Below are 22535 nucleotides of genomic sequence, written 5' to 3'. Positions count from 1 at the left end.
TGACAACTGATATTCTTTGTTATTCCTTCTGTATCGCTCCTGTTTTATGAACTGTACCAGTATTCGCATGAATTTGGTATTCTGTTGTTTTCCTCTCGATATGAAGGTGTGTTGCTACAAAACTATGCTCACGAATGACAAATCAATAAATCATTTACCCACTCCTTTCATACATTTCCAATTTCTGTTAATAGATCTAGAGAAAGTCACATTTTTCTTATCTGTTTTGATCTGTCATCGAGGGTCTGACAGCCAATCAATGCCAGTTGGTCCGTCAGAAAAACAAGGCCTCCGAAGTCAAGGCTGACAAGACAGATGGTGACTGAAGGCCTCAACTTGCGTGCTGACCACAGCGACAAAGAACAGCCACGTGGTCGCCACAGCCAGCACGTCGACGTGATGAATGCAATGAGTTGTTTCTTTTTCCCTTTAAAGGGGAATGCCTCGTCACATGTCAGGTGGAATCAAACATGTCCCACGCTGAGGTTGTACAAACAAAAAAGAGAAGATATACAGCGTGTTGTGGAAGACTGTGCTGAACGTGTGTGTGTGTGTGTGTGTGTGTGTGTGTGTGTGTGTGTGTGTGTGTTTGAGTATTTTGGTTGTGTTTGAGGTCAGGGTGGTTGTCATGTGATGTAACCGGATGACACATTGAGGCATTGAGCTCTTGATAAGGGTCCTTGCCTCTTTTAACCTTGTGGCGGCCCGTGAATGATAATGACAATGAACAAAATCAGACGGAGCAATCTTGAAAATTACCCGCATGTGACGAGGAGAAGGGTGAGAGAAAGACCTTGGGATGGCGCACACATGGGGGGGAAACTTCAAGGAAATGTTGACATATGATAAACTCTGTGTGTGTGTGTGTGTGTGTGTGTGTGTGTGTGTGTGTGTGTGTCTGTGTATGGGGGTGGGCTGCAACGCTCCGTCCTGTACACACACATATACACAGTGAGTGACACACCTCCTCCCTTGCTATGCTGGTGATGTTTTTTTATTTTTAGCGCAGATCGAGTTTCCAGTCCCCGATTCAGCAGCCAGAGGCGCACGGCAACACAACTCCCTGTTTCCTGGAGCAGTTTCTCTGCCGGCCAGCACATGTAACACAGACTTCGGCTCACTGTATTGAAGAGGAGCTGCCGAAGTGTTGACGGCGGGAGGCGGTCACAGGGGGTGAGAGGACGGAGGATGCCTGGTAAACCTATGGAGAATTTGAAATTGCCAAGTCATTGTGATGCTGTGCCACTGAACTGAAAGGACAGAAAAGCAACTGCTGGCTGAAGATTGAAACTGAGAGACAGGTAAGGGCAGACTCATTACAGTTAAACATGTGCGGATTTCCAGGATAGTTATTAAATATTCTAAATTCCTTCAATGAAAAGTTTAAATGATAGCTCTGACTTTGTTTCTATCAGGGCTGTAAATGTATCTGTTCATAGCTTCTGCAGTTTAGTTGTTTCAGTGTGAGGACAACTGCCCTTGTGTGTATTTTCAAAAAGGTCTGGTTTATTGAGTGCTGAACAAGATTATGGAAATAAGACTGAAACATGCAAATAGTGTGATGGGTGTACGCATTAGAAATGAGATGAAAGTTGGAGAAGTACTTCCTACAGTAGAGCAGAATAAACTGCTGGGTTCTTTTATAGATATCGTCGATGCAACTGGATGTTGGTGACAATGTTTTTGTTTGTTTATTTTTTTGTAAAAAAAAACAAAAAACATCTGAATTCTAGTCAAAATCTCAAATTCCAAATATACTGGTACTTTGATTTTGAAGTGACATTGCAGCCATTAAAATTATGGTGATCGTTGGTTTTGGTATCTTTCTTATTAAAAGCATCACATAGAATAAAATATGCGTTTGAACAAGCAGATGCATAATTAAAGGGAAATTCAAGTAAAATGGTTCCAGTCTCAATTGTGAGGATATTTTTTTGTACTTCTGTTGTCTTATGTGACAGCAAACTGAATATCTTTAAGTTGTGGATGGTTTGAACAATTAAAAAATGAATCCTGAATGAAATTAATCATTTTAGAAAGACATAAAACAAACAATTTCAGTTTAAACCTACACTGCCTGGCCAAAATGTCACACACTCTAAAATTTCTTCAGCTTTTCACTACAGCACCCATTTGCCATGTCATCATTTTGATAAGCTTATGCAATGTCACAACATTTATTTCTGTCCAGTGTTGCATTCATTTTTCGGCAAGAGCTTGTACTGATGACGGGAGAGTTGGGCTGCTGCGTAAAATCCGTAAGACCCTGTGGTGGCCAATCCATAGCATAAAAAAAGATGTGTCATAAAATGAACCTGGAGATTCAATATATTCAGGTAGTCAGCTGACCTGAACAACTGAAGCAACCCCAGATCATAACACTGCCCCCACAGGCTTGTACAGTAGGCACTAGGCATGATGGGTTTATCACTTCATCCGCCTCTCTTCTTAGCCTGATGCTTCACTCTGGAACAGGGTGTATCCAGTCTCATCAGACCACATGGCCTTTTTCCATTGCTCCAGAGTCTGATCTGTATGCTCCCTAGCAAACGGAAGCCTTTTTATTCCAACTAGCCACAGCAATCAACTTTGTTATTTTCTTTGCTTGATGCAGGCCAATAATTTGGCCCTTCTGAAACAGAGTAACATCTTTTCCACGACCACAGGATATATCTTCTGACATAGTTGTTTAAGAAAGAAGAAGCTACTCACTGCATCAGTTAGGGTTAAATAACTTCTTGCCAGCTGAAACATTTTAATCATTGCAGTAATTATCCAATGGAGGGCTCTCACCTATTTAATTAGTTAAATCCAGGTGGTGATTGTCTGTTAATATCTATACATTTGCACATAATTTTAACAGAAAGTATCTTGTCAATGTATGTTTTTTTTTTCTTTTGGTTTTCATCTTCAGAGAAGGGTAACAGTCACTGGCGCTTTATATGTCCTGCAGGAGAAGAAATCCAGTCCTGTAACAGTTCATGAGGACACCTGAAGTGATGCTGCTGCAGGAGGCAAATGGTGAGATGAATGTGCATCTTTCCCATACACACATACTGTCCACACACTGTCTTTTTGTTGCTGCTAAATAAGTTTCAAGTTAATTAAAGACTTTCATACACCCCACATACAGTTTTACAGCACTTTAGTGAGGTTACTGATTAATAGTCTGCAAATGACTGCATTCAACCATGTTAGCCACAAGGGGTCGCTACGCTTCTGTCCATTAATTTTGGTGATACGCTATCTCCCTTCAAATGAACTCTGAAATGATGCCAAATCTGTGGTTTTACCTGTATTTGTTGGCCAAACCTGCTGTGGTGGTTTGTGCTGCAAAAATTAGCTTCGATCACTTCAACTGCCTCATTTGTTTCCTTCGCAATAAAAAAAAAACATGTTGCCTGTAATAAAAGGCAGAGTGAATACAGGCAAAGTGGAGTATGTGTCTTAAGTTGATAAGGAGATTAAGGTTGATGAAGGTTAAAACGGATTTTGGATGTTATTTTTGCTCGTCTCATGTGAGCAGCGCTCGTCTTCTTCTCTCGCCACATCCTCTGAACAGTTATTTTTCTGGACTGTACCACAAAGTTTGCAGTGGGGGTGGTCGTTTTATTTTTCTGGTGGCTGTGTAGATTAAGTTGCGTATTGGCGGACGTTATTTAAAACATCTCGAATTGTGCTTTTTAGAAATATCGGTGTGTTCATGCATTGTTCAAAATTCGTAAAAGGGGTAACACTTTTCTCGGCGAGACTTCTCGTCACCCCCCTCCTGCGTGCTAAGTTAATCGCCCGACTGACTGACTTCGTTCCTTTTCACTTTTCGACAATAAACTGAGTGTTACTTTACAACCAAGTTAGTCCGCTACTAATGCTAGGCTAACCCCCAGTCGTTAGCTTTCACTTAAGTTTAGTAACGGTGTTGTATACCGGGGTGCTTTTAAAGCAAACATGGAAGGCGTCGGCGTACTAGTACTACGTTCTGTTCTGAAAACTAAAGCCTGCTAGCCAGATAGTCATCTTTTTCTGTGAGCTGTCGGCCTTCAGAGGTCGGGGGGGTAACGTTAGCTAAACTTGGTTAGCTGGCTAAGGGCTAACTGTTAGCTGAAGCCGGCAGATGCGTCTTTACGCTGCTAAGCATGTTGATGTGTTCCTGTGAAAAAGTGGATTTTAACATTACTCCCCGCACCGTCGCTCGGCTTGTTTTCGAGGCCGAGCAAGATAACAGAAACGGAGGAAACTCATCCAATGGGAGGTAGGAGTTCGAGCTGAAGCCTCCCCAGGCTGCAGCTTTTGTCTGTGCAATGTTATTAAATGTCAGCCGATTGCTGTCTGAAGAAGTTAACTTACCATTTTTTGGTCCTTGGGTGTTTACCCACACACAATATCATGTCAACGGGTATCAGTGGTTATGTTGCTTTTCTGAAGTCAAAATGAGCAGAGCAACAACAAAGTGAAGTGATAAACTATAAATATGATCTCAACGTAACGTTACTGGCTGTTCCTGAGCACTTGCATCACATTGCTAACACCTTAGTGTTGTGCATCTGAGAGGTCTGTGATCTGTCTAGATATAGATGGATATATCCATGCTGGTTGGTGTGTAATGCTGTATGATGATGGCTGGAGATGGCATGTGTTTTTATGGCATAAAAGATCAAGCTTGTGTGGACCAAAGAGTGAAGGCTGCACGGGGGATTATGGTGGATTACTCTGGACAAACAAGTCTGTGCCAAGATTGTGCTTGTTCAAACAGATCACAGCAAATACTGTCTGACGTGCTTGGGCCCTTGCCTTGGAAGTGCCTGCTTTGAAGGCAAACAATGGAGTGACACACATACACAACCCTTCCCAGTTGGAGGACACATCTGCAGTATGTTTTCATGTAGTTATGACCTTGGTAGCCTATAGTGGCAATTAGACCTTGTAAATGTCCATATAAAGTATGTATTTGCAAAGCATGTTGTTACAGTGTCTGGTAGGGGCTGTGTGAGAGTGTGTGTTTGTTCTTTCTGGGTAGTTTTTAGGATCAGCTGTGGTTTTTGTAAGTAAAGGTTTTGAAATGCTGGCATTTCGATTTTCTTGCAACAAACACCAGGCTAAAATTTCTCTTGGAGTCTGTTACTGTTCTCTGATTTGTGGCAGTCAGTCCCATGTTCATCCAGTCTTGGCGATTTCTGAGTCACTTGAAGGGAGAAAATCTCAATTAATGTAGCTGAAACGGTAAACAAGTCACCAAACCTTGATAAAAGAATGCATGTAACATAAACTACCCCACCATAAATAAATCAAATTGATCTTCTAACGGGAACAGGTCATTGCAAATCATATGATACCTCATATTCCCAGAACTGGCAGAGCATATCAAAGACCAGACAGAAATAGTCTGAGTCTTGCAATCATTTGTTTTCCTAGGAAAGTATAGATTTCTATTCCAGGAAAAAAACATTTAGAAAAGTGGTAGTTGGATGTAGGCCAGACTTTTGAACGCAAAGTTTCTCCTCTTTTCACTCCTCAGGTAGCTACTTCCAGACACAGATCTGTCTTTGTGTGAGACTTCATCTCTTGCAAAGATGAGCCTGGTAATACAAATGCAGCCCTGAAGTCCGCTAATGGTGGCACAGAGGAAGAGTACTGAAGAAAGAGAGTGACACCGGACAGGAGGAAGGGTTGAAGCACATAAGCTAAACACAGACAAGTGTTGATAGAGCATTATATTCACTCTTCACCTGCATATATACAGGCTGGATCAGTGGAAATAGATGGCCGACAAAGTCAGAAGGCCTGTGAAATTATCTGACAGGCCTCCTTCGAGCTTCGTCACTCATTGCTGCATCATCTTTGACAGTTAAAGAAGACCTGCACCACTGTTACCTTGTGAACTGTTCTGCGGTCAACACTCCCGTGGAAATGTTCTTGCCGAATGTGATGACACTTCCTTAAATACTCAGGAAATAATGGAAAACACTGAGTTATCTTTAACTGGGTGATGTTGCTTAATAAATTGATCGTTATTTAGCAACACTAAGTTGAATTGCACAAAGGGAGTGCTTGATGTTTTCACCATCATCCTGTTTCTAAACCACACCAAACACGAGCATGACAGGAACATCTCAGTCAGTCATGGGTCAGCTTTAGAGATGCAACAGGTCGTTGTTGGTGTCATTGACTTGACTGAAAGGGGAAATTAAGCCTTGGAAAACTCCAGAGATGACTATGTCCTCTCCTGTGGGACCAGAAGCTATCACCCTGGCTCAACCCATCCCCGTCCCAACGCTGACTGTCCTGCCGCCATCCTCGGATACAGAGTCCTGGTCCCGCTCACCCAGCCCCAGACCGCCACGCTCAAGCCGCCACAGTCGATTCCACCGCAGCAGGACCCGAACCAAAAAACGAAACGAGGAAGAGCAAGGCTGCACTCCTAAGCGACAATGGGGTAAAAAAACACACATTTTAGTAGAGGAGATTGTGGAGAAGGGCAGACAGCGGAGCCCCTCGCCCTCCCCCTCTGCGACCAGTCAGATGGAGGGGGATGAGCAAGGTCAGGACAGCCCTTCACAGGACCTCCTCCTGCCACCCTCTCGCTCCTGGTCTCGTAGTCCCTCTCCCAGCAGGCGCTCCCGTTGGTCCCTCAGGAGCCTGCTCAGCAGAGACTCTGACTGGGACAGTTGCAGGTTAGTGTGATGGATCCATCCCAGATCACCCACCAGTGAGTTAAAAAATACAATTAAATATTTACTATTTGTTTATTTTCTCCCTCATGAGCATGGGCCCAAACTTAAGTGTTTATCTTCGTTCAGTCAGTTGACACTCAGCAAATGGGCTCACTTATCTTACAGCAAAAACGCCACATAAGGTTCAGTGGCTTAGAACAGAGCGTTTACACCGTCAGCATTATCTTTGACTGTCTCATGTGTATTCTGCTCATACAGCTCTGTTAAACCTCAGCCAATTTGCATTTAGGCCTGCCGAGGCCAGATTTGCTTGCAGTGACTGAGTGGAAGGAGTAGCCTCTCATTTGTGCATGCTTGTGGATAATAAAAAGGCCTTACATCTGACAGATTTACGCTCAGTTGACTTTTCTCGAATGGCACACCAGGTCAACTATTTTGGATGAGGGTGGAGTTAATTAGCTAATGGCTAAAACTAGTGGGGACAGATCATGCTGTTAAAATCCTAATTTAAGTTGAGTGGATTCATCCTACACTGTGACGTCAGATAAAAAAAGCAGGCCAACACTCAGATTGTAAAATATCCAGCAAGAAGGAGCCTCACTAAAACAGACACTCTGCATCTGATCTGACAGAGATGGGTACTTTTAAGAGCAGTGTAAGCTCCAAACAAGTGAAACAGCAAGGTCATATAAACTGTAAACAAATAAAATGAGACCGCTGTTGTGGCAGCAAGGAAAAACAGAGCTCGGTCAGTCACAAGGAGCTGGAGGCGGGGTTCATGCGCCATTTATCCTTCCTCTCAAGCATGACATCACTTTCAGCCAATGGGAGAGTGCTGTTAGTCTGATGATGTCATGTGAGTCCAATCAGAGGATGTGCTGGGCAGCACTGCAGTGGGCTACAGAGGGCATGCAGAGGGTGATTCTCTCCTGTGCTCCATATGAACAGCTGCGTCCTTGTCTCCTTCATTTACACATCATTTTATTGACCCAGTTATATTGTTTTGCTGGATGTCAGTGAAACTCATCCAGGTCTGAGTTATGGCCCGTACACTAATGGTTTGGCAAAGGCCATTACAGTGAAAGATATGTATTTTATAAAGCTTCAAAAGCAAGTAAAAGATTTTGGTTTAATGGTGTGAGGTATATTGTCTTTTTGAAATCATTAAATGAAGACATGGCATTAGTGTTGGCTTCTCCTAGTACTTGCGTTTCCCACTTAGTCATTATCTCCACATTGCAGGTGATTATTAAAAGTCTCACTGTGTTAACATTTGGGGAAAGTACTGATAGTCAATCCTGTCAAGGTATTTGCTTTTGTCACTCACTTCAATTATTTATGAAATGCTGTTACAGAGACTTCAAAATATTGACATGCATATCCCGTATAGCGATATAACCTTAAACTAATAAACATTATTTTGAGGCCATAAAATAAATAAATAACCATTCTTACAAACGTTCTCAGTCATCCAGGCCATAATAAATCTAGGTGCTGTATCGTAGGCAGCTGGACTTGTTTCAGTCTTTCTTGCAAAACAAATGTCTTCTTCATTGCACTGAAGGAATTCCAAGTCTGAATGGAGTGGTTACGCTGCAGTTTATCCTGATAATGCCCCAGAAGTTGACCTGCACATTTCATTGCAATAATATCGAAATCACAGAAGAAGCAATATTTTGTTAAAGGTAAAACGGCATCATAATTAATTACCGTGGTGCTCTGACAAACACTTCTTTTTCTCAAGATGTAAGAAAATGGCTTTGTTTGGTGCAGACCCCTAGCATGTCACAGCTGTTTTAGCTGTCAAAATAATCTCTGTATGATTTATTATTTTTTTCATGTCATGCAGCTTGACCTTTAAGGCCTGCTATGAAGTCTTGTTAGATGGGCTGCGCACAGCAAATGACTCCCTCACTCAGTCTTCATCAAGAGCGAATGTCCAGTGCATCTCAGGGGAGATGGATCAGTGATGGTATTCAGGGAGATTGCCAAAGATCAGAGATGCTATGCTTGTGTGGCTGTGGCTCCTAAACGAATGTCTAAAATAGTTTTCCTGCAAGTGTAGTACTCATGTTTACCTTTCAGCGTCCACCTCGGGCAGTTGAGGGATTTTATTCGATGACATCTCATATTATTAGACCAAAATATCTATCTTGACCTTGGCAAGAGGTTACAAATCTGTCATTGCTAGTAGGAGAAGGCCCCTGGTGAAAATAATGTGATAGCAGTTGCTGGAGCTGGGAGTATGCAGGGGATAAGTGATGTGCCAAGTTTATATGTCGATTGTTTTCTTTTATAGAACACAGGTCAATAAAGGCATAAATAAATAAGTACGTCTGATGGATCCTTTATGGTTTAAAACGTCTCCGTTTCTGACTGCACTACTTGTTCCCAGCCTTTGAATGTTGTAGTTGAAAGAGTTTATTGGCTACAAATGTATACTTTTCATTGGCCTTTTAAATGTCTCAGTTGCCAGATAGGTGAATGTAAAGCTGCCTTTAGTTTCTCTGCACAGCTAGGTCAAATTAAATTACGATAGTACAGCTGAAAGGGCAAGTTAACATGATAGAGACACCTTGTTCTAAAAAAGACATGTTGAATTGCCAATCTATAAAAGGATCACATGATAAGCTTTATAACTATGCAGAATACTTATCTGTGAAGTTCTGATCGCTCATCATGTTTTGAGCTGACATGTTTCCTGTGTCAGTTGTGTTAGAGTGGGACAGTTTTAGGTCTAGTAACGAGGGTAGGACGCATGGATGTCTTGATTGAAATGGTCTGGACTACTCTAACATGCTATTGAAGATGCAACACCTTTTTCATATGCAGGGTAATCAATGCAAGTGTGTAATCAATCAGCACAAAGGTCAACTATTGAGCAGATGTCTTCATTTGTTTGCTCTTGTGTAATAATATACATTGTAACAGTGACCTCTCTCTTTCCGTGACACCATATCAGTGAGGCTTTTGGGGCTTTTCCTGGTTTGCATAGTCTGCATTCAGTTTGTCTGTTCACATGTACTCAATCTAATTATTGATCCACTTGTGACAGTTGTTCGGTGCCTTTCACTCTTCCTGGTCTGGTATCCAGCACAGTTAAAAATCAGCTTTTATGGTAATGCTTACTGGTTTGTGTATCTTAGACTCTCTGGATTTTACACCAGATGTATGCAAGAAGCTCCTAATTTTCCGAAGACGTCGATTTGCACTGTCAAAGAAGTTCACTTGCACTGCTGCTTTCTCTTGCTCTGCTGAAATAGGAGATATTTTATTGGCAGGAAGTGGTACATTAACATCTAGTCTTGTATACTCACATCCTGTACATTTTCTCAGCTTCTGCACGGTTTCTTTTCTCACCCCTTTCTCAAAGCCAACCCCAGCCCATGACATTAAAACATTGCTGTAGGCCATTGGTGAACCTCAGGAAAGAAGATTAAACAGAGGGAGACAGAATGGTGGAGATGTGGGCCTGGCTCAGCCCAGCGTGGATTATGATGTGGACTCTAATCCAGAGGGATGGACAGAGAGATTGCGGGTTAAGGGATTGCATGGACTCTGGGCTTTGGCCAGGTGGATTCACTACAAGCGGCCTCGGTCTCTTTTTACAATGCAAGGAGTATTTAAGAGCTGCACAGGTGACCCTTGCACAAAACTGGGCTATGCTGTGGTTGAATTGGTTGCTCAAATGGTAGAAAACCACTGATGGGTGACATACTGTGAGTTGAGCAGTATTTGGTCCGTGTTGAAACAGGAAATGGTACGTCAACCAGGTACTAAAAACTGTGTAGTGGGGCGATACAAAGCTGGTTGAAAATCAGCAAACTTTCAGGGTGAAGGCCGTTTCAAGGCCCCCATCTGTGTGAAAGTTTTTAACCCAGAAAATGGCGAACCTAACTTAAACTTTTGATCGTTTTTAAGATTAAATGATCTGCCAGTTACTTTCTTGATGGACTGTTTGGCCTCTAAAATTTGTCAAAAGTGCCATTGACAGTTTCCTAGACGCAAAGGTGATGTCTTTAAAAAAAAATTTTTTTTTTCTGACCAGCAAACCTTAAATCCAAAGATGTGAAATTTACTATAGATAGAGGACAAAGGAAGAAAACAAGCAGTCAAAATTGAGATGTGTGAAGCATTATATTTTTTGCCACCTTTGCTCAAAAATGACACACCATGAATTGATGGAACTAGCTGATTAATCCACGAATCGTTTGCTGGTGAAGTTGATCAATCCATCATTTAGGAGTTTTTGACATTATGTCATTGTTTTGCAGAGAATATCTGCTAAAGTTAGCATGCTAACCAGCTAGCCCCCTCCCATCCATTCTCATAATACCGCTCTGAGCTCCCAGTCTGGACCACTAGCTGCATGGCTAACTGAGCTAACTAGCTAATGGCAGCCACAGTTATTTGTTTTAAGTGTAGATTTTAAAGTTGGCCAATTCTTATATATTGCACCTTTAACTTGAAATGTAGCCCACTCTAAATTTTACATAGATCATATCAGTGGTTTAAACAGGTTTCCAATGGAGAGATGTCCAACATATTTCATTCATTATTAATGTCTTCATTGAATAAATAAATGTAATATTCCTACCCCAGATCCAGGATGAATGGGAATGATGAGAATGCTGGTTTAACTAACAGAAGAAGCACACAGAACCTGCAGAAGTCAGTATTTCACATGTATTCATCGCAGTAAATGTTGAAGGTACTGGTCCCTCTAAATTCATCTGAATTCAGATTAAAACCTCTCAGTTTATTCCTTATCCATATCGTTGCCCCCCCCCTCAGCACGCCACCTGACTGTAAAGAAAGCAGGGCCTCACTCAGCACATGGAGCCGACTCCTCCCTCCTCCATCCTCCTCCTCCCTCCTCCTCCCTTCTCCTCCTCCTCCTCCTCCTCCTCCTCCCTACTCCCTAGTTGCAAAGGGGATTACGGATGGACGCAGAGACTGCAGCCCGTCACCGGGTCCTGCAAGCGGCATAGGCAGCAGCGGTCCGTCCGGTACCTGGGTGTGAGGTGCAGGGGCGTCGGCCACGATGGGAAATTAACACCCTACCGCGGGACGGTGGTCGGCGGACGATGGACGCATTTCTCCCCCCGAGCTAAGCGACGAAAACGAGGCAGGATCGCGGACATAACACCCCTGTACCGTCTAGCTGCACACACACACACACACAAACCAAGAACACCGGTTCCATATTGATGCAACCGTGAACAGCAACGTGTTTGTGTTTTTGTGGATCTCGGTTGGATCGTGAACGCCTCATGACATGTTCGAGTAAGTGAAATTTAAAGGACAGTCTCTCTCCCTCTCTCTCTTCTCTCATGTGATGACTAGCTCATGCTATGCAGTAATCTGTCTGTGCTGCTCATGTACCGTTCATGGAGGTTTTGGTGTGGTCAGATGAGTCACAGCTCGCAAATCCCGATGATCATCTGGGTGGGACGGGCGTAGTTTATGTCGAAGCACAGGTGTGCGGTCTTGCACGGTCTCGTGTTAGCGGTGTAAACAGAAAAGCTAACGGTATGTTTATGTTCGTCCTGTCGGTGCTCAGTCGGTCACATCAGCCCTGCAGCCGCCCCACAACACCCCCTGTGCTTATTATCTACAAGGACTTGTGTAATTCCTCATGGCGACGTATATTTCTCCTGTATGTCTGTCCAGTCACAGTGATGTACCCGAGTGGATTGTTTTGGTTAGCTTGTATATGCTAGCTGCCCATTAGCTGGTTGGTGCATGCTTCAGTGACTGGACTCTCTGAGAGGACAGTATTAAGGTTAATTACAGCGGAGAGATGGCTGAAGGTTTGTGTTGTGCCTGGTTTGTACACTCAGGCTGACACAGATACTCGTCACTCAGTGTGTCCTGACCGCACAAAAGACCATTTTTACCACGTCGAGCTGTTTTTAACACCTGATAGAACCACATTCCTGTTGTGCAGTTACATTTTGACATGAAAAACAAAAAGCATTTCTCCTTTTTAAAATTGTGCTCTCAGTAGTTCTTACCAGTAGAAATGGTCTCTCATGATATCACACACAAAGATACACTCTGTAGTTTTGGACAAAGAAATTCAGAAACTCAAAAAGATAATATTTTATAAGTTATTTATAAGGTTATAATAAAAGCTCAGATTTATTTATTTATTTCATAACTGAATAAACAAGCTTCTCTCAGGGGAAAATCAGATCTACGAAACAACGTTTGACACTAGAAACAGGTGGCTTGGTCTGCCAGGTAATCAGTGAAGATTGATTATAATTTCTTCCCAAAAACTACAATGTGCACCTCTCAGTTACACTTATCAATGCTGGATTTAGGTTATCAGAAATCCTTGAGGCGACCATTTCAACATTTAATCGCTAGACTGGATATAAATGGCAGATATTCATAATTCAGTTCTTCCTTGTCAGTGATTGAATGTAACTAAATAAATCTACTCAAGTACTGTTTTTTTAAGTCGTATTTTGAGGTATCTGCTAATTACTTGAGTATTTCCATTGAATGCTACTTTACACTTCAACACTATTGTTTATCTTAGATCTTGCATCAGAGCCAAAGTACCATGTGATTGTATTTAATTTATGTTATTGGCAAGCAGATAAATGAAATAGAGAACCCTACTGAGGCAAAAAAAAAAGTGCCCATAGTATACAGGATATGCATGCAGACATGCAAATAAACAGTTTGTTTGATTTACTTATTCCACGCCTTGGTACTTTCCACGACACTGTTCCTAGTCAAAAAGAACATTTTATAAATCCACAAATCTGCTCAGTTTTGACATTCTTCTCCCTTCGAGACGCTTTGCCCCACATGAGGCACTTGCAAGAATGTATTTATTCCACCCAGAAGGAAACAATCAGATTAAGTTATTAGGCGCAAATATTTACCTATTGAACAGATTATCAAAGGTTTACAGCACCGTCTCAATCTGATTAAATCTCATTCAGATTGGCTGGATTGGATCAGTCTCCTCTGATTGATTTTGTTACATGACTGACAACTGCACCCAAGTCTGGAACCTAAGTCGTACTCATGACATTTAAGTCTGTCGTTTTACTAACCAAATAAATGTTAAAGTCTTCCTCTCCAGAGAGACCAGGCCAAGAGAGCAGCATGATGACATTCTTATACAAAAGTATAGACAATATAAAGCATAAAAAAACCTGTTTCTAGAACATCTAAAATAAAATAAAAACAATAGATTTGAAGAGAATGCATTGAGCCTGTTTGCATTCAACAGCAAAAACTAGCTCTGACGATTTGAAGTCCTTCTGGCCATCTTAACAGTTTAAAATCCATTTTTCATTTTTCTCTTTTTTCTTTTCCCTGGCCTGTCCTCTCATTGCTCATTCCAGTTTAGACTCAAACTGGAATGGCGAGATAATTGAGTGGTAGATGGAAGGAATGAAGAAGTAAAACAGCTGTAAAATTCACCGCTTATAGCATCTGTTGACGGAGAAAGTTGCAAAGTAATGGTTTGAGGAACAAAATGGTTTAGCAGTGTATGCGGAGAAAGTGAAGTGTTGAATTCTTGGCTTCATTAATGAAATTACTGTAGCCCAGAAGGAGCCACTGCAGAGTGGGTGAGCAGAACATTCATCAAGTTGGAGGCAAACTTAAGTGGAGCTGATTCATGATCTTTGCTCAGGATAATGGAATAGACGATGGTCGATAGCTGTGTGTGTGTAACTGTGTGTAGAATATGGAGGCACATTAGTTGATGAATGGTGAAGGTCCCAGTTGTTTTACTTGCATAGGAATGAGGTTTTACCGTGGAAGCTGTGTTATGGTGTAAATATAGTCATTTTCATGGGTCACTGACCTGAACATTACTTGTAAATGTTTTTGCAGCAGCATGATGGAGACGGCAGAGGCTGAGACATGTCAGAAACATTATACTGTGTTTTTAAGTGCTTTAGAGCCCAACAGATATAATGGTTGGCTGGTACTATCAGCCGGTATTTGTCCATCCCAGATTTGTTGCTGTCTGCTTAAATCTTGCTTTATATGGGCCAAAATGAAAACCTTGGCTTTTGCACAACATAATGCAGATAATGACGCTCGGGGTAGTTAACAATTATTATGATTTTTTGTTATCAAGGATACTGATAACTGATATTGTAGCCTGAAAAAAAAAAGTGTTAGTGTCAAGTTCTGTGTTAAATTAAACTGCAGTTACATTCCATCACTGGTTATTCTAAAATCTAAGTACATCTTATCTGCAATTGGACACCAAAGATGCAAATACCGATAATCGGGAACATATTGAATATTAGCGTTGATCTTTCACCAGGCTGGTAATTGGTCTATTCCTGATAAATTATGATTACAATTATTACATTTCCAGTGATTTTACTGTTTCAGTGCACTGTCAATCAAGTTTAATGTTAATCTGTGGAATATGAGTGTTTGATAATCATCACATTTGAGGAACCAACACGAAAAATGTGTGTAAATCTACAGATTTAGGGCTGTCTTGAAATTGCCTTTTTAGAGTTGTCAGTTATCAGAGTTGTTGATTTCTGTCTGTCCTGTCAGCTAATCGTTTAAGCCCTGACCTCGCTGTTATCACGCTCATGACAACTGTGAAGTCTTTACTGTATATCTCTGACTCTGTCTAATGTGTTTTTATAGTCACTCGTCTCGATTGGGCAGTCTTAAGGCCTCTTCATCTTCAAAAACCTTGCTGTCTGATTGCTGTACAAGTCAAAATCAGTTCAGCTGATAACACTCACGGCCTTACATGGCCTTTCTTTGGTCTTCAGTAGGCAGTCTGAGCTGGCATGCTATTATCAAAAAGGAAATGCTCGCAGCTGTTTTTATCATAGCATGACATTAAAGGCATTACAGAGCAAAGTCTTGTGATAAAATATGTAAGAGTTTCCTCTGCCTTCCCCTGAGCTCAGTCCCCCTCTGTATCTTTTTTTGTCTCCAGTACCGCCAGTAACTCTCCACGCAGCACCCCCGGCAGCTCTCCCTCCCTGCGGCGCAGGGTCCTTGGGGGTGGCAGGGCCAGTGAGATCGAGGGAGGAGGAGGGGGAGGAGGAGGAGGAGGAGGAGGAGGGGAGAAGAGCAGTGGTGGTGGAGGAGGAGGTGCAGATAGTCCCCTGCCCTCCATACCCTCTGCCTCCTCCCTCACGTCTGCCTACCCACTTGCTTCTCGCCACTTCAGCCGCAATGCCAAGGTAATATGGAACATCCACTGATCAAGGTGATACGTTTGAGATCGATGTGAAGCTTCAGTCCTGATAGTGTGTCTGAGAGCTCTGTAAATGTGCTTATACGAAGAACTGAGGCGAGAAGCATAAACTCATCACCAGTGTTCCAGCTCAGTATGCAGTGTAAGTTTTACGTGTTAATGTAAAGACTCTTTCGTGAGGTCCCACTCAGCAATGACATGACTTAATCAAACATGTTGTCACTATTCCATTTTTTTTGCTACAATTTTGTCTGAGCAGTATGTAGATACACAAACTTTATTTCGCTGTCCTTTCCTGGGTTTTAAGGCTGTGTTACAGTGAAGGGACATCATTTTTTAATCTTTCCAGACCTGTTTCAGCACTAACTTTTACACACTTAGTTTAATGGTCCATATTACTGATGATTAAAAATCTTATCAGGGGTTGACGAATATGGCTATTTCAGTGATGATACAGATTATTAGAAAATTTCGAGGCACTTGAGTACCTCTATTTTCTGCTATTTTACACTTCCTCTCCACTACATTTATTTGTTGAATGAAGTTACTAGTTTATAGGCTATTGATTATGAAGCAATACCAATCTAACAGCTGCTGAGCAATCAGGAGGCAATGATAAGATAATAATATGTCAGAGTCCGAACGTTTATACAACCTAGAACCTGGAACACAACAACATAACCAGCATTAGAGCCTCTCACCCTGAGCGTGACATCAGAGACAAATGGCTGCTGTGTAAATTAGGTCTATTTTGTCTGAATTTTCAATCAGTATGACCTTTCAACGGCATTTTCAGCTGATCTTTTGAAAGACAGTAATTACAGATAAACAGCTTTAATACCAAAACTTTCTCTGGGTGTGGGGGGGAGCGATGAGGGGGATGTTTCCAACTTGTACGCCAGTAAATTGTCACCTACACCAGATAGTATCTCAAGTGAATGTAAATGTTTGTTTTTCAATTTTTGTCACCTTCCATCAGAGCAATGTGAGCCGTTACAATGTTGACTGTTTCTGTCAACAGACTGTACTTTGTTTGCATGTTTGCCCTGTGTAAATTTATTTAGACAGTGTTTGTAGTTCTGTGCGCCTGAGGTTTTTGTTTTGGCTATCACATCTTATTTTCGTCTGATTGTTGTGAAAAGAACAGCTTGTTATGCTGTTGACATGTTCGTTGCAGCTGGTCCGCGTATGGTTTTAAAATGGAGAAGTGCTGATGGTTTTGTCATCTCTGAAAACTGCAAGACATCAAGGTTACATAAAATGGGCTTAGTCTTAGGACTGGCAGAATCACACATGCATACACATACAGAAGTAGAATATTTTACCGAAACATGTACGTGGATAGGGTTTCTGTACCTGCATAAAAACAGTTTGCATTGTGACCTTTTTGTTGTTGAAAACTGGAGAAATGTTCACTTCTAAATATGCTGTTCTTTTTTCCACAGAAAATGCAGAGCTGGTACAATGTAAGTACACAGTAACAGCCCCTCATTAGCCATCACCCTAGGGTGCTTGACTTGTGGATGTATGCCTTTGAGTACCATGAGGATAGAAGGAGTTGACATAGTAAAATACTAATCATCAGTGTTGGAAGAACTGTAGTGTCTTCTTGCTTTACTGCTTTAAATGATCCCAGTTTAGCCCAAAAATCATCTGTTGTACAGGTCTGTTTGTGAGGCAGTGTACCGTGTTCCCATTTTTCTTTCCTGTCCTCATCCTCAGGTCCTCAGTCCTACATACAAACAGCGGAACGAGGATTTTCGTAAACTCTTTAAGAAACTCCCTGACACAGAGCGACTTATAGTGGGTGAGTTATGCATCAAAGATGGCATATGACAATCTCTTTGTGAGGTTAGCTACACCTGCGTCGCCACACACTTGTGAAGAATACCTATTTAAATTATTACAATGATTGCTGATAGAAGTAGGTGTCTCTCAGTCAAATAACCTGTTTTCCGTTCCTGTTTGTCTCCTCAGACTACTCCTGTGCTCTCCAGAAGGACATACTGCTTCAGGGCCGCCTCTATCTGTCAGAGAATTGGCTCTGTTTCTACAGTAACATCTTCCGCTGGGAAACTACTGTAAGTCATGCACGCACTGTGTACACATTTGCACGTGCACAGTCAAACACATTTCTGTTGTAACCTGGTTAATGTCGCACCTGCAGTCAGATAAGAAGTCCTTTTACTGCATTTGTTTGCTGATCAATATAGATAAGCTCAGGGCCTTGGTGAGATAAGTGTGTCGCATTGAAACATACACACTGTGAATCTCTCTCCTCTATTCAGATCACTATCCTGCTGAAAGACGTGACCTCTATGACCAAGGAGAAGACTGCAAAGCTCATCCCAAATGCCATCCAGATCAGCACTGACAATGAGAAGGTCAGGCCCAAGTTAAAAGAGATGTTCAGCAAAATATGTAAATCCGGTCATTATCTACCCGTCACCATGCCGATGGAAAGTCGGGGGAAGTTTTATAGTCCACAAAACATTTCTGGAGCTTCACAGCGTCACAGCATTCTCCTAAACACCTGAAGTAGCCGGGCATTAAAAAACAGAATTTAAAAAAATGTGTTTTGATAAGATACAACGAAACTGGTGAGACGGTAATGACTGAATTTTCATTTTCAAGCAAAACAGTTCCTTTTAAGACATTTAATATTTGTCTGTTACTCCAAAAACATAAATCTATAATCTTAACACATTCTCTATCCTTTGTTTATGTTATGGTATGTTTATGTTATCTGCTCCTACAAAAGCAAATGGAGTGTTAGCTGTTGATACTGTTTTACTGTACTTGAAATTATCCTTTTTAGCCAGTGAAGTGGTGTGAAATGAGCTGACTCAACTTTATCTCCGCTGACTATGACAAAGCAAACATCCCAACAGGGGGGAAGCCATCCGTCAAATCCTCTGTCACATTTTCTTCTTTTCCCCTGTCTTCCTTCCTTCCTTTGTGTCCCACTGATTTTCACCCTCTCAGCACTTCTTCACATCATTCGGAGCAAGGGATCGCAGCTTCATGATGATTTTCCGTTTGTGGCAGAACGCACTGTTGGACAAGGTAAAACCTCCTCGCCGACTCTGCTGATGTGACACAGCTAGTAGTTAACGTCTTAGAATAGAACGCAGCGTCAACTAGCAGGAGATGGCCATAAACACCGGCTCCGGAGAACAATTTAAATCACTGTTATTTGCCGAGTTTGAATACAGACTTTTATTTGGGCAGAATCACAGCAGCTTAGCATTGACACAGATGGCAGCAGACGGCAAGATGAAACATGTGCAGTGGGAACTCTACAGACTTGTTATCAGTGTCTGATATAGTTGACTGGCTGTTTCACCTGCAAGGCTGTCGAACGAAAAAAACAGGTTGCTGCCAAGTATGATTATCAAATACTATATTGTAATTTGAACTGTAGCTCTAATCTTTTAGAGTTTTCATTTGCTGATATGATAGATTCAATATGTAAATCATTGTGGAGGACAGCAGATTTGCGCTTAGCCTATTGTGAAGCACAATTTCAAAATCTGGCAACAAGACAAGGCCAAAAATACACAGATTTTTGGTCAAAGATAAATCTTGCGTGATGTGTGGCCCCTTTTGAATTTATGCACTGTGTAATGCAGGTACTCTGTATATAGATGTGAGGTCAAATACACAAAAAAATGAAAAACAGTGGGCACTTCCAGCACGGGCTGCAGATAATTGAGTGACTGCAGTGTCCTGACCCGTTAGATGTCCCCATTTTCACTCCGACATACCATATTGACTGCTTAAGCGCAACCTCATTATGTGTTGTTCATTGCATTCACATAGTAATTGGCATTCAAGAGGCATTGATAATCAATGAGAACTGTCACACTGTACTGCCTGATAAACAGAGGGGTACACCTCTCTGTATCATGTAGTCAGGATCCACGACACTGTACCAGTTGTGTCTTCATGTACTTCTAAACTATGTAGAACTGGAATGAAGTTTAGCATCTAATACATGAATGGTCATGTTAGATATTTTAATTTGCTGCTAATGAACTATTTATTAAACAAGGGTTTTGTGTTGTTTTTTTTTAAATTTTTATTATTAATTTTTTTTGCAGTCTCTTTCCCCAAAAGAGCTCTGGCACATCGTACACCAGTGTTACGGAACTGAACTGGGTCTCACTAGTGAAGACGACGACTATGTCTCCCCCACCGCTGAACACATGAACGGCCTACTGTGAGTGCTCATGTATAAAAACATGCTGGTATACACGTATTTATGCCATATATTGTTATGTGTGCAGGCATCGTAACACACTTAACAGAGCAAAAGAGTGTGAAGTTGTCTCATTTAGAAACATTTTTTTAATCAAGATGGTTAGTTCGAGCAGGAGTGTGCTTTATTTTATTTTTTTAAATTGCGTTTACTAAAGACTGGACATTTTGTATTGAAGTATTAGTTACTTAACTGACTACCGTACTAGTCTTATGAAGGTGAAAGAGACAGAGATGCCAAGACTGTAATTATATTGTGGTTAAGTGTTGAAACAGAAAAAGCAGAAGAAAAAACAATACAGATTCTCAGTTCCATGATTGTGCAAAGATTAACTGACATACAGTATATGTAAGTTCAGGGGATAGTTTGGTTGTTCTTCAACCAAACAGAAGGTTAGTCACTTTTAAAAAAGCGTTTAACATATCTGTCTTTTTAGAGGCAAAAATTTCAAACATTTGGTGATCTCAGCCTCTGAAATATAAACATTTATATTGGTGGTTTTCTTTATTTATGATATTAAATGAAGAGTTTGGAGTTTTGGATGGTTGGTTGAACAGAAGAAGCAATTTGAGGACCCCAGTTTGGGCTCTGGGAAAATGTAATTTTTCACAACTTTCAAAAATATTTATAGATAGATTTACATTTATAGCTCCTTATTCAAGTGTTTTTGTTGTCAGCTAGCATAACAACTGCAATAAATTCCAAAGAATTCCTACCACTGTCCCTGAGTTCTCTAACAGACACATGGCTCTTTCTCTGCGTCCTTGTCTTGCAGTGTGACTTTCTCCACATGTGTCTCACTCTCACTCTCACTTCCTCTCCCTCTCTCACAGGCCAGGAGACGAGTCAGTGTCGGTCACAGATCTGCTAGACCTGAGCTCGGTGTCGGTTCCCTCCACGGGCAGCTCTCCCCCTCCCCTGGTTCCCTGCAGTCAAGCCAGCCCTTCCTCAGCTACCAACCTTGCGGGCTCGTCCCCCCCTTCCTCCGCCTCCTGTCTGCCCATAGAGGTGCCTTCCTCATCTGGCCGCAGACTCAGCGCCGACCCCTTCGAACCCAGCCCGCCCAGCTCCCACGGCTCGCTACCATCGACCACTCCCACCAACGCTTCTGCCTCAGCCCCGGCCTCTGCTGCTGCTTCCTTTGTGAGTGTTATTCTTGACATCCACTCATACTTAGCTGTATGACGTTGCAATAGCTAGTCTATAGAGCAGTGTTATGTCGAGTCTAATCACATTCGACAGTAATGAAAGGCCTGCAAGACTGTTATTGTTATGCATATTAAAAAATATAGGTTATCCATTACAGCTATCGCCTGCTTGTGCTTCAACTCAGTAACGACTCCAGCTTTAATAATCAGTTTCAGCAAAAATAGACGAAGAGACAGCTCTTGCTATTTCAGGACATCAGCCTGATTTTGGAAGGCAGCTAGTTAGCTGGTGTTAACTACACGGCAGGGATGGATGAAATACATTCCACACATTGCCTTGTCGACTCTCATGAATTCAGCTCTCGTAGCCAGAGATAAAAGCTCGCCAGCAAACTTAAACTCATACCTCAGATCAGAGTCCTTTTCAGTCTGTGCCTCTCGTAGCTATGAGTGCTAGATTCATGACTTGTTAGCCAGAGCCAGCTCGGCCCCTGGAGACATTCAACATTTTTTCTCTTTTTTTTCTTTCTTTTGCCTTTATTGTGTAGTAGACAGGAAGTAGGGGGAGAGATAGAGGAATAGTATGACATTCAACACATATCATCAGCTGGAATTGAACTGGAGGCAGTTGTGACCATGCAGCCATGTGGCGCTCTGTAACAACATTATTTAAATGACTCTACATGCAAAAAGAGGCCTAATCCTTGAAAGAAGTATCGTGCAATGTAGTCATTGCTCCACTGATAGATCTGGTGGATTCAGTGTTTGTGTATTGTCAGTGTGTCAGCAAGTACATAATGATGTCAGTACAGCTGTGACTCATGTTGTATTTGATAAGCAAATCGGATTTGTACACTTGCTAACATATCAAGCGCATGGCAGCATTAGTAGTGCTTAAGAGCTTCATTTTAACACTCAAATTGATGAACTGCTTTAATCTGTCTGCTGAGCATTTCACCCTCATGATCCTTATTGAAAATGTCAGACCTATTAAAGCCTTTACACAAATCTGGCCTGTCTATTCCTGTGATAGTGTTTTTATTAACTGGATTCAAATTACTGTACTGTACAAAACAGATGGACAAAAAGAAGCTACCTTGCTGTTGTTGTTGTTGTTGTTGTTTTAAATCTATAGCAAGGCATCTTTCAAACAGCTGCAATGCATTTGAACAACATTTACAAACTCAAAGAAAAACAATTACAGCAGAAGGACATGAAGTGAAATATAAGAAATACAGGAG

The 22535-nt window shown here is 41.6% G+C and overlaps 2 protein-coding genes across 8 annotated transcripts in view; one reads left to right on the top strand and one right to left on the bottom strand.

Moving 5' to 3' along the window:
- Positions 1-4511, bottom strand: part of si:ch211-225p5.8 (uncharacterized protein LOC555567 homolog) — a 10761-nt gene extending 6250 nt beyond the window's left edge. Inside the window, exons 1-2 of one of the 2 annotated variants that reach the window (XM_037073197.1) lie at positions 4348-4511; positions 965-1201 (exon numbers count right to left, since the gene is read on the bottom strand). In XM_037073197.1, the coding sequence (XP_036929092.1) occupies positions 965-1100 (136 nt within the window). In that variant the 5' untranslated portion in view covers positions 1101-1201; positions 4348-4511. Of the gene's footprint in view, positions 1-964; positions 1202-3293; positions 3712-4347 lie in introns of those variants that run through there. The other variant, XM_037073196.1, reaches the window with a different exon arrangement.
- Positions 2975-22535, top strand: part of gramd1a (GRAM domain containing 1A) — a 36214-nt gene continuing 16653 nt past the window's right edge. The window contains exons 1-10 of one of the 6 annotated variants that reach the window (XM_037073190.1): positions 2975-3021; positions 5516-6671; positions 15622-15871; positions 17331-17351; positions 17608-17692; positions 17863-17966; positions 18174-18269; positions 18871-18951; positions 19989-20107; positions 20980-21289. In XM_037073190.1, coding sequence (XP_036929085.1) covers positions 6208-6671; positions 15622-15871; positions 17331-17351; positions 17608-17692; positions 17863-17966; positions 18174-18269; positions 18871-18951; positions 19989-20107; positions 20980-21289 — 1530 coding nt within the window. In that variant the 5' untranslated portion in view covers positions 2975-3021; positions 5516-6207. Of the gene's footprint in view, positions 3022-3848; positions 4253-5515; positions 6707-11576; positions 11958-15621; positions 15872-17330; positions 17352-17607; positions 17693-17862; positions 17967-18173; positions 18270-18870; positions 18952-19988; positions 20108-20979; positions 21290-22535 lie in introns of those variants that run through there. The other 5 variants (XM_037073189.1, XM_037073191.1, XM_037073192.1 and 2 more) reach the window with 5 other exon arrangements.

The sequence above is a fragment of the Acanthopagrus latus genome, chromosome 17 (assembly GCF_904848185.1).
Source record: "Acanthopagrus latus isolate v.2019 chromosome 17, fAcaLat1.1, whole genome shotgun sequence".
In the NCBI taxonomy this organism is placed as follows: domain Eukaryota; kingdom Metazoa; phylum Chordata; class Actinopteri; order Spariformes; family Sparidae; genus Acanthopagrus; species Acanthopagrus latus.
The sequence above is the reverse complement of the archived record's forward strand: the minus strand, read 5'-3'. Positions and strand labels throughout refer to the sequence as shown.